Source organism: Camelus bactrianus, chromosome 14 (assembly GCF_048773025.1).
Source record: "Camelus bactrianus isolate YW-2024 breed Bactrian camel chromosome 14, ASM4877302v1, whole genome shotgun sequence".
Lineage (NCBI taxonomy): Eukaryota > Metazoa > Chordata > Mammalia > Artiodactyla > Camelidae > Camelus > Camelus bactrianus.
Genome location: NC_133552.1, coordinates 39,691,760 through 39,704,694, shown reverse-complemented (window position 1 = coordinate 39,704,694; position 12,935 = coordinate 39,691,760). Strand labels below are relative to the sequence as shown.

The window sequence follows — 12,935 nt, the reverse complement described above, 5'->3', positions numbered from 1 at the left end:
CCACCCCCTACCCCCTTGGCAACCACAAGTTTGTATTCTATGTCTATGAGTCTGTTTCTGTTTTGTATCTATGTTTTTTTTGTTTTTGTTTTTTTTACATTCCACACATGAGCGATCTCATACGGTATTTTTCTTTCTCTTTCTAGCTTACTTCACTTAGAACAACATTCTCCAGGAACATGCATGTTGCTGCAAATGGCGTTATGTTGTTGTTTTTTATGGCTGAATAATATTCCATTGTGTAAATATACCACATCTTCTTTGTCCAGTCATCTGTTGTTGGACATTTAGGTTGTTTCCATGTAAATAGTGCTGCTATGAACATTAGGGTGCACGTATCTTTTTGCATTAGATTTCCCTCTGGATATATGCCCAGGAGTGGGAATGTTGGATCATATGGTAAGTCTATTTTTAGTTTTTTGAGGAATCTCCATACTGTTTTCCATAATTGCTGCACCAAACTACATTCCCACCGGTAGTATAAGAGGGTTCCCTTTTCTCTACACCCTCTCCAGCATTTACTGTTCATGGACTTTTGAATGATGGCAGTTCCCCGTGTTCTTAACAACATTTGATGTAAAAAAAAAAAAAAAAACTTTTAAAGTAAAAAAAAAAATTTAAGTATGGTTGTCAAAAATTTTCTCTCAAAGATGTTTTACTTTTATATCCTGATTATTCTGATTATCACTTATCTCAAGTGTTTTTATATGCTTATAGGACTATCTAGGTTAGTGACTGGGAAGTTGCACACTGGGTAATCCAGAGTGGAAAGAATGTAGGTGATGGGCACATAGTATTATTCATGTGAAAAATCTTATAAATTTTGTATTTTATATAAGCTATCCTTTATGAGTAAAACATTTTTATAAAATCAAGTAACCTAAATATGTTTTTTTTTAAATATCATGAGTTAAAACTTTTTATGGAGTATATAACTGAATAAATATTTACGAAAATTGATTAAAACTTGTGCAGTGATGCTCAAGAACTTATTTTCAAAGTCAATAAAATGTTCTGTCTTCCCAAATCCAATAGAAATTTGTACTTGATCAGAGATATGCAGGTAAATGTTTGACACATCCTCCTAGAAACACTCTTCATTTTTAGTTTCCAAATACCAGAAGCCTCTGGAAAACCCTCTCACCCATCTGGTCATTTCTTCTTTGTCTCATTTGTTCTTTTATCTTGTAATTGAGATTAGCGTCACTCCAAGTAAGACCTTGCTTACTGTGAATAAAATCCTTATTTCCGTTTTGCTAAATATTCATTGTCTGATATGTATGAACTCAGTGAGGGCAGGGACTTCACCTTGTTCACCTGTGTTCACACATGGATATTATACACATCAATGAATAGTAGTTGAATGAATAAATGAATGAGTGAATAAAAAAGTGTCATTTTACTTTCACATCAGTGTTGAAAGACAGTTTTCCATAGGCTTCTTGCATTTTCGCACAACTTTTGAGCAGCCCCTCCCCCAAATTATTATAACAGAAAGACTAGGAAGATAAAGATAATTCCTATCTCCCAAGTGAAAAGAAGGCATAGATAAAAGTATGAAGACAGTGTCTCCTTCAGGAGTAATGGGCATGCGAGTTCATTGCCCATCATAAATTCACTTACTTTCTTGTAGTACAAGCCACTGCATGTGCAAATTCCACCTGGCTTTTGCCAAAGTAAAAATTGTATCAGACAAACAGACAAGGAATACTTTATTCAAGGCTATTGCAAAAGGAAGAGAGGCCAGAACTGAGGTTGAACTCAACTCCACTGAAACAAGGGTGGGAGCGCTTTTAAGAGCTGGAGTGAGTGAAGGGAAATCATAGACAATCTGTTTCTTAATTGCCTTCCCTAAAGGTGAAGTAAACTTTCTATCTTCCAGACAAGAGGTAGACTTACAACTTGAAGCCAGGTGAGAAAGCTAAGCTCCTATTTTACCACAGAGACTGGGAGATAAGGATGCTGTCTTTCTTGAATATTAGATTTCAAGTAGGTGGCTCCCAGGTCCTTGAGAAAGAGAGCCCTGGGTTTTAACACTGGCAAGAGGCTTTTTAAAAGACTTACATCTCAAAAGGTCAGAGAACTTGTAATTTGCAATTACAAGTTTTTTGAAGTAAATGCTCTAAGGAAAATGAGGTCAGAACCTTAGAGGCAGGAAAATCCTGTCTAAAGTTTGAGTTTCCCAGAGGCTGAGGGACGTGCTGAAGCCCTCTTTGCATCATCGTGTGGGAACTGGGGCTTGGAGATCCTGTCAAAAAAATAGGGATACTCTGACTATTGCTGTTGCTTGGAGTAATAACTACCTTTCCTCTTTGCCCTAGGAGTCTTGTGTCTTCTCTCAATATGTATGCATAGGTGGCAGTTTAACTTGTCAGCTGGCAAGTATGGTAAAATCACAGATGCTTCAGAGTTCTTAACAATCAGACATTGAATTTTGAACTTTGAGGGAAAATTCACTGGAATTTCTCTATGATAATGAAGTAACTTCAGTGAATATCAACATAATATTGAAATATTTAGCAGTTTTTAACATGTAAGAAAATTCACCGAATGAAGAAATTAATTTACTAGAAAAACACTGTATAAAAGTTGTATATATCTTCCCATTGATGATTCACTATTAATTTATTTTAATTGTTTGTTTAACGATTTCTGTTTATGAAATAAAAGTCATCATATTTTCTAAGCTCTAGATAAGTTTATTATGAAGTGATTGGGAGGCCAAAACATAGAGGACCCTAATTTGAAATTCAAACTGATATTACATTGCTTAATGCAGCATTGTTTAAAGTAATAAAGTACTTTAAACTGCAGTGTAGGACTATTCTTCAAAAGCGGAGACACAAGATGCATCGTCTCTGATTTTGAGATTTTGCCTCTTCATATGGACATAGACAAAGGAAATTTCTTTTCTTTCATACAGCATCTAGGTCATGATGTTACCCCAAAAAGGGAAAGGGAAGAGACCCCAGTTCTTTCCTTAACCGAAAGATAAGAATTCAAATGGGAGACAGAAGAATTGTGTAACAGCGAAAGATTTTGAAAGTTGTATTTAGCAAAGGGAAACAATACCTCCAAGAACGGGAGGTGGGCAGATCCAGAAGAGGACGGCAGCCCTGGTCTTCGTCCCTTCTCTTACACCCTCACTTAGAGGTGGTCTCTCGACTGATTGACGGCTCTTGCCCCTGGAGTGCTTAGTCATACCTGTCCCCTTTTGTGCATGTCCTTGCCCATGATGCACACAGAAAAACCCATGGTAGGACCTAAATCGCAATGCTAATTATATTACAGTGAGCATCGGATCATGTCCAGTTAGGTCCTTGTCACTATCAAGCAGTCATGGATGTCGGGTTCTAACCAGTTTCTTGCTGGCACTCACTGAGAGGAAGCAAAGCCTCTTTATGCTGGAGGTGGGCATACTACCATCTTCTGGACCATCTCTCCCTTGCCTTGTCTGCCTGGTGCCTCCACTTATCTAACTACCTAACAGTAATATTTAGCTTTGGTTCTCTTTTTTTTTTTTTTTTCATTTGAATGAAATGATTCAGTTAGTAGTGAACAGTGTCTGCTTCATTGGAATTGTTTCTTCACCACTAGAGCTTATTCTGAACGGTGTCATAGTTGTTACTGTTAATTTGATTTTAAACCTCAGTGTGGAATGCATCCATTCAGTTGTCACTGCCCCCATGCTTTAGGTGTGACAGTGCTGGAAGGCCCTATTTATGCCGTGGGAGGTCACGACGGCTGGAGCTACCTGAACACAGTGGAGAGGTGGGACCCTCAGAGTCAGCAGTGGACGTTTGTAGCCAGTATGTCGATTGCCCGCAGCACAGTTGGTGTGGCAGCATTGAACGGCAAGTGAGTAGACTTTTTCTCTTCCTCTAAGTTTTTCAGTGAATATTCTTTGTAAAATAATTTTTAGTAAACTGCTTTGATACAAAAGTCTTTTTAAATCTTTTGTTTTTGATGTTTCTTGAAATTTAGTCGTTATGGAGACTTGACAGATCAAGTCTGCATATTTTTCTGGTTGTCTCTTCTTATAAAATAGAAATCAAAGCTTCTTCACATTAATTGCTTGTTAGAAAGTATCCAGTATATTTCATGAGGACTATGTGAACTGAATTTCTGCATATTTATATCCTTTCTTTTAAAATAGTCTTGAGTTGCCTTCAAAGGGCTACTAAAAATTTGGTACTTAATATATAAATTTTGCATGATTATATCAGTCTCTCCACTTTCTCCCTTTTCCATTTCTATCACCCTAAATCAGAAATTTTCCAACTCAACACTGTTGATATCTTGAATCAGATAATTCTTTATTAGAGGCGGGGCTCTGTCCTGTGCATTGTACGGTGTTTAGCAGCATACGGACTTTCATCCCCTAGACGCCAGCTATATCCCCCTGCCCAATGTGATAAGCAAAAAAGTCTCCAGACATTGCTTAATATCCTCTCTGGGGTCACTATACACTCCCTCGTACTCCCATGAGAGGTTCTGCCATGAACAAAACTAATAACACCTCTGGCTGGGACAGCTGCAAAAGCTTCCAGTCTCTTTACTTCTCTTTCCACTACAGTCCACTTGCTTAACCAGTCAGCATCGCCCTGTAAATGCAAGTAATATATCAGTTCCCTTTGTGCTTAGAATACAATGCATATCTTTACTTAAAGGGACCCACTGGACCTTGTTTCTCCTTACTCTACATTTTTTCTCTATACATCAGCCAAAGTGCCTTTTTTTTATGCTTTAGATGTGGCAAGCTGTAACCCAACTCAGTTCCTTCCAATGTTCTCTTTTCTTCGTCTGAGATGCTCTTCCTACTAATCCTCATGTGCCTGGGTCTTTCTCATTGTTCAGATTTTCATCTTAAAAATGTGTCCACACAGAGAGTTATTTACTATTCATCCTATTTAAAATAGACCACCCTGCACACTCTCCCAAACTGTTAGTATTTTCTATCTTTTTTCACTAACATACATGTTCAATAAACGTTGAGATTTTATCTGCAACATTCATTATTATATCCCTGGGCATAATATGCATTCATTATTTCTTCTGAGTAAACTTTGAAAGAAACACTCTATCCAATTTACTCTTAATAACCTTTAACAATCTAAATTTTTTCTAAATATATGTGTGAATTTATAAAGTTATTATTTAAAAATATAAACTGTCTTTCTCACTTAAATATATACTTCTTATGTTTCTAGACACTTATTTCATGAGAAATGATAGAAGAAATTATATATATGGTATCATATATATTATCTTTAAAAGTTATATTTTACTGAGCTTGTAAAATTTAGCAGAAGGCAGTTGTACATTACTTCTAATTCTATGACTATTAATAATTCATTTTGTATTATTACATCTCCCTTTGTACTATTATTATCCTCCAAATTTGGTATTTTTATGTGTTAGCATTATTACTAATTTTGTCTTTTCTTATGTTTTGTGAATGCCGTTTGGTTCTGTTTCTATTTTTAATCAGATGTGTGCATATAGTGGAGTCATGCTTGGTTTCCCTCATTAATTTGTGCTTGACTTAGCTGTCTTTATTATGTCTTGAAATTCAGAATTTAACAAAAGATAGTATTAATAATTGTCTTTCTAGTTTATTCTTCTTTAACATATCAAAATTTTACTTAGTCATTCTCTTATAAATGTGCATTTTAATATTTTCCACTTCTTAGTTATTAAGAACAGTGCTGCTGTGAACATCTTTACATATGTCCATTGCAAACATGTGTACACATTTTAGCTGGGTGTAGACCTGGAACTGAAATTGCTGGATTATACAGTATTCTTGTGTTCAGCTTTAGTAGGTACTGCCCAGAAGATTCTGAAAGTGATTTTCCTACTTTATGTACACATTAACAGTGTATTAGAATTCTAGGTACTCCACTTCCTACTGACTTGGTAATGTCATCTTTCATGGTTTTTATTTATTCTGGTGAATAGCGCTATCACATTCAGTGAATGACTAATGAGATTGAGCATGTTTTTACATATTTATTAACCTTTTGTATATCCTTTTGTTGAAGTATATGTTCAAGCCTTTTTCCATTCTCTATTGAATTTTCTGCCTTTTTCATTTTGCTTCTTGGAGTTCTTCATATGCTCTGGAAATTATTTCTAGATAAATGTATCTTTCTTTATTAGTATTATATTGCTATTACTACTACTATTATTTTCCAGGAAGGGTATATTGATTATATAATTTATTAGACTTTATGTCTAAAAGGAACATTCCTGTGTCTTCACACATTTGTTTTAAATTGGTTTGAGCAATTTAATGTCACAGTCTTGTACTGTTAAAGCTAAGCACATATTTCTTAGTTTTTATCTTCTATCATTTTTTTCAAGTAGATGTGTAAATTCAGTAAGTTTTCATCTTTAATATGTTTTCCAAACTCAAACCTTAATTCTTATAGATATTTTGACTATATTTCTATCAGTTAGGGTACAGTCAAGAGACAGAAACCACACCAGCCATTTATCAGTTATTCTCAAAAACAATAATCTAATACAAAGATTTGTTACATATATATAAAATTAGTTAACCAAAAAGTCAACCAGAGAGCAGTATATCATAAATGTATCAGCTAAAGGCAGCAGCTACCACCCGCAGTGTTGGTGAACAAAAGAAGAGATTATAATTACTAAGATTTAGAAGTTAGTTGAAATCCAGACACTTGGGATTGGATCCCTGCTTAGCTGGAGCTGGTGTCTCTGACAAGAAAGAGGGGTCCCTTGGCCTGAGACCCAGATCTATGAGGAGATGGTGCCATTCTACTTGCTGATGGCTCTGAGTGACCTAAATAAGGTCGATTTTGAGAGTTTTGCAAAACACCAATTGGATGTAACCCGATTCAAGAAGTAAAGATGGGGTGAAACTCACAGCAACAGGAAATGAACCAAAAGGAGCAAGATCCTTCCTCCTCCAGTCTTTCAGTCTCCCGCTAGCACCCATTTACGTCACATCTTACAACAGGGAATCAGGCGGCAAAGCAGAAAAGTGACTTGCAGAGTTACAGGTCCTGCATCAAGAACCAGAACACAGAACAGAGACTGTGGGGCTCAGAAAATAGCATAGTAACTGTCACGTTCTTCTCCAATTTCAAAATGTTTCCCAGGGTATCATTTGATAGCTACTTTTCATTATTTTAACTTAATATTTGGAGATGCATTTTAAAAATCTCAGTCATTTCTTTCTTTTACTTAGGAAAGTTTTTATCTACTGAGAATTTGTTTTTATTTACTTGTTTGATTTCTTTTCCATTATTTTAGTCCTTTGGTTTGGGGATATACATTTTAGTATGTGTTTATGTTAATGATTCTCTGTATATTTGAGCACTGATTTATTTTCCATAAACTCTCTTTCTCTTCAATAATTTTATTTCTTTTCCACTTAACTTGGGAAATTTTTTCTTCTATATTTTATATTTAATCATTGTCATTTTGTTTATGCTTTTTACTGTTCCCAGTGCAGACATAATGTTTTTTTAATTTTAATTTTCCTTACATGATATCTTTATGGACACCTACCTCTTTTTCTTATTTGTCTCATATTTATTTTATGTCAATTATGTCTTATTGTCTTATTTTAAAAATTCTTTGTATCACTAAATGTATATTTTCTTAAATTGCTTCTGAGAGCACAATTTATTTTTCTCCATAAAACACAAGCTATTAAGTAGATGCTTTCTTTGCCTGAACAGTGTTTTTCTTATATTATGAAAGACTCTTATCCACGCTTTACTGTGCTTTGTTTTGTTTTCCTGTGTACATCTTGTGATTTGTCCTGTCACAGAGCATTTATGTCTCTTCACTTTTTTCAAGATGCTACTCTGAAATTATCTGCTAAAAGTTTAATTAATGTCAGTATCTATCATTGTTTCAAAAATCTGCTAGATGAGAAAGTTGGAGCCAAAGTATGGAAAGCCAAAGCAAATTGCTCCCTCTCAATTCAGTTTCCTGTTTGTGTTTGGTAAAGCTGCTTTTCTGCCAGCATACTTTATTCATTGTTAACCTTTCCACTAGTACCAATTTCCGTATCAAATAATATTTGTTGACATTCCTGCTAGACTCCTTTTGGCTATAGCTGTTGAGAAAAATCAGAATCCTACTATCATGGCTACTTTGAAAAATCAATGTGTAAGTGTGAAAAGGAGTTACAGTTATATAACCCTATAGGTCCCATAGTGATGAAGTGCTACATAAAAAATGGTTAAGGGTGTTCTTCCAATAATTTCCTAGTTATACTGAGAATTATCAGAAGAGAGAATTGAAGCTTATTACTAATTTTCATTTTGATCTTATCTGCAAGTTATCTAAAAGAAAATTTCTTAGAATTGTTTCTATCTGAATTAGGTATATTCCATTCCCCAATTCTCTCTTAATACAAATCTTTATTCCATTGCACTTTTTAATAGCAATCATAGAATAAAAAGGTTCATTTGTGTTAATATTGCCACTTTACTCACTAGAGAATATATGATTATTAATATAATTTTTCTACCCATATTTATCTTTTCTCTTGAAAGAGGGGCCATTTTCCTTAGGTATTACAATATTTTTCTGAGCAATCACTTAATTTGGAAACTAATAGTAAAATTTCACATTCTTCTACATTGAATATTAAAAAAAATCTGTCTGCAGGCATATTTATTTATGGATAGTAAAATTACAATAATACAATTACTATTTCTCTTTAATGTTAATATTCATATTTCCTATACACAGAAGCCTAGCCATTTTTGCCTCTTTACTTTTTCTAATATTTATACATGTAACAGTCCATCTATTTGTTTAGTGACTTTTTCTTACTGCTTACACTGATGCTAATAGATTCACCTCTTGTACCCTTTAGAAAATGGGTATCTCATTGGTATAGCAAATTTGCTCAGCAGGGATGAGAAATATCTTTACCCCTTCATTATTGTATTCACTTGTTACATTTTTCTGTAATGTGAACACACATGCAACACACACACATGTTATTTTAAAGTTTTAATATGTTACTTACTCTAGGTTTTTTCTGTAGTTTTGATTATAGCTTTGTGATCCTTCCTTAATACTTTACTGTGAAATATCTTTATATGTGTGTATTTTGTTATAAATCTCCAAACTTAATAAAAAATGGAATAAAAACTTAATAAATAAAATAGTAGACAATGTTGTAGCAAATTTTCATGTTGTTATAACTGAGTTCTAACAATCTCAATTTCTTCCTTCTTAAATTGGCTATACATGGAATTCATTATTTGTGTTTTTTTGTTGTCCTTGTATTTTCTGGTCAGCTAGGATATTTACTATCTAAAAAAATTCTGTTTTACTCTAACACCATTTTTCATATCAAATATCAGAGTGAGATTATTTAAAGATTTTATTCTTGAAATTGTTTACATTTTAATTAAGTACATGTTCCTAAATTTTTAATTGCATTTTATGAAAATGTTTCAACTGATACTGTTTTTACTTCAAATAATCTTTCTCCTTTAAATCAAAATAGTACAGGTCTCATTTGGGCTGTTTCTTAATTCCGCTGAGTGTGATTTAATGTCCTCAAAATTCTGTGCTTTAATGACTGTCTATTAATGTCTGATTGCTTTTCCTGTTTTACTCAGAGAAACATCATCACTAGAAAGTGACCTTTCACTTCAAACTCATATCAGAAAATTGTTCCAACATCACCCTTTGACAGTTATTTATTTTTCCCCTCACCTTAACTGACATGACTTTTTTTCCTCTTGTTTTATTTTCACATCTCACTAACTTGTCATTCTAACCTGACTGTTGCTTCTCTGAATATTATTTTGAATCATGTTCCCAATTAAGACTGATAAAAGCCAGTGAAAAGCCCTCTTGAGTTTAGATTACTCATGATATCATTTGGGGTATAGTCGATTTACAATGCTGTGTTAATTTCTGGTGTACAGCATAGTGATTCAATTATTTATATATATATACACACATATACATACATATATATATATATATTCCTTTTCATATTCCTTTTCATTATAGGCCATTACAAGTTATTGAACATAGTCCCCTTTAATCTTAATCCTTCCATTTTTCCTTGCCAATTCCCATCCTATACCTATTACAATTCTGCATTTCTTTCTTTTGCTATGTCTTATTTATCTATTAACATAATATAAGCTCTCTGAAGGCAGAATTGATTAATTTTCTTTGGTATTTCATCATGGCAAGTACATACTTGTAACCTCCCCCCTTGAAGCCTGTCTTTCTATCCAGTCTTTTGGGGCCACTCTTTTTCATTATGCTCCAGCTAAATGTAACTTTTCTTTTTTTTGTTTGCATTTCACCCTCAAGAACTTGACCTGGCTTGTTCCTTCTCATTGCAATGCTTCCTCACTTTCTGCAAATCTGATAAATCCATCAAGTACCAGTTTAGAAATCATTTCTTGCAGAAGACAAATCACAAACCTCCTAAGCCTATTAGCAGCCCTCAGTGAGACTCAGCAAACAAATGGTTTTTAAAAATGTGTAAATCTAAGATAATATAATTTTAATACAAAATTTTTTATCATACAAAATTTTATACAATTTGGGGTTCCATTAAAGCCATAAAACAATGTCTTGTGTTTCCACAACAAATGATATAGTCCCCTGTGCTAAACAGTACAACCTTGTTGTTTATTTAGTTTATATATAGTAGTTAGTATATAGTAGTTAGTATCTACAAATCTCGAACTCCCAATTTACCCCTCCCTGCCCCCTTCTCCCTAGTAATCATGTTTGTTTTCTATGTTTGTGAGTATGTTTCTGTTTTGTAACATAAGTTCATGTGTGTACTTTTTTTTTTAAGATTCCACATATGAGAGATATCGTATAATATTTTCCTTTCTCTTTCTGGCTTACTTCACTTAGTATGACTGGGAATCCTCCTACACTGTTGGTGGGAATGTAGTTTGGTGCAGCCATTATGAAAAACAGTATGGCGATTACTTAAAAATCTGAAAATAGACTTGCCCTATGATCTAGCAGTCCTGCTCTAGATCATGTGTCCAGAGGAAATGCTAATTCAAAAAGATACGTGCACCCCAATGTTCTTAGCAGCACTATTTACAATAGCCAAGACATGGAAGTGACCTAAATATCCTTCTACAGATAATTGGATAAAGAAGTTGTGATATATTTATACAGTGGAGTAACACTCAGCCATTTTTTGAATAACTTGTGACTGTCTGCTGTCCACTTAGTTTCTCGCCCCAGATTTTAATCTAATCTTTGGATATAACTGAAAACTCTCTAGAGTGATATCTTAACACAGTCCTAGTTCTCTGTGTGTGTTAAGTTCCATGTGGCAAGATCAGTACTAACTGGATTGTTTATTGTACATGGAAACAAGAGTGTAAGAAAGCGTTAAAAATATGTTAAGACTTTTACCTAATACCTTTTATCTAAATAAAACCTAAATTAGATAATTTATAATATTTCCATTATCCAAAGCCTAGTTTAACCTGTACCTTTTATGTGAATCCTTTTAAAATTCACCTATTTAAAATTAATCTTTCCCTCCTTGTGTTCCCAAGACACAGGATTCATATTTTTCTCTGCAATTTGTCAATATCTTATTTCAGTGGAACTTAAACAGGTGCCTTTCTTTGACAATTTCCATTGATAAACCATGCTTTTTCAATAATTGGAAACCAATACTTCATTCTTTTAAAAAAATTACAAGTATATACTTGCCATGATGAAATATCAAAGAAAATAAATCAATTCTGCCTTCAGAGAGCTTATATTATGTTAATAGATAAATAAGACATAGCAAAAGAAAGAAATGCAGAATTGTAATAGGTATAGGATGGGAATTGGCAAGGAAAAATGGAAGATTAAGATTAAAGTGACCATTTCTACCTGATTTTGTGAATTAGTGAATTCTACCAAGTTTTGGTATGTGGTTCGTTGACCTATGTTAACCTGTGTTAATTAAATTATAATTGTCAGGGAATTTTTTATTTAGGAAATATAGGAACTTTCTAATAAATAAAGGCAAGTAGGTTCTATCAGCCATATGTTATAATGACAGCAAAGTCTGTTTTGTTCGGGGGAGCAAAATATTCTGCGACTGAGGTTGTCTTTGCCAATAATTTAAACATAGATTCACTGTAGGAATTTCACAAACCAATAACATATAGGGTCATGTCTCTTTAATAAGTCAATAAGGAAATTACATGCTCCAAACCCATGATAGATTAAATATACTATTGTTCCAGGAAAGGAGAGAAGATAGAAATAAAGTACAAATTTAATTGAAGTGTACCTTTCCTACAAGTTTTGTTTTCTGGACGAGGTGGTTTTGCCAACCAAGAACTGATGCTCAGCTGCCAGGGCAAAAATAAAAGTCCCTGTTGCTAAAGCACGTTGCTAGGGAGTGATTGGTGCTGGTGTCGACAGGCAGGCTAATAATCTTCACGGGCTCAATGACACAGTTTGTCACAGCTGCTGAAAAAGGAGTCATCTTTACCATGGCAGAAACTGATGTCCCACAGTCTTTGGAGAGATAGATCAGCAAAGGGTAGGTTTGTACAGATGAAATTCTCGGGTAGCCCTCACAAACGCTGTACTTATGGCCTAAAAGTCCCCTTTGCCATAGTTGCTTCTCAGCATGTTTTTATTGATAAGCCCCCACCTGGGGCCCCTCAGCAGCTGGGCTACCAAGTGCTTATCAGTGGACAGCAGATGAGATGATAACATCCTGACAAACTCACTCTATTCTTGTATCAAAGCAGCTTTACTTCTAGAAACAACTTCATTTTTTTGTCATTAACAAGCAGATTTGAAATCGTATCAAAACAATTCAGTACAAAGTCTCAGACTGAGTTTACCACATGTGCCAACATTTCTTAGTAAGCAGGAGCCTGTTGGGTGAGCTTACTGAAACCCAACTCATTGTACTG

General features: G+C 34.2%; 1 protein-coding gene across 1 annotated transcript in view; it reads left to right on the top strand.

The window, feature by feature from the left end:
* The window catches only part of KLHL1 (kelch like family member 1), a 329,276-nt gene that overhangs the window by 291,339 nt on the left and 25,002 nt on the right, over nucleotides 1–12,935 (top strand). The window contains exon 8 of the mRNA XM_010973559.3: nucleotides 3,696–3,858. Within this exon, the coding sequence (XP_010971861.1) occupies nucleotides 3,696–3,858 (163 nt within the window). The remainder of the gene's footprint in view (nucleotides 1–3,695; nucleotides 3,859–12,935) is intronic.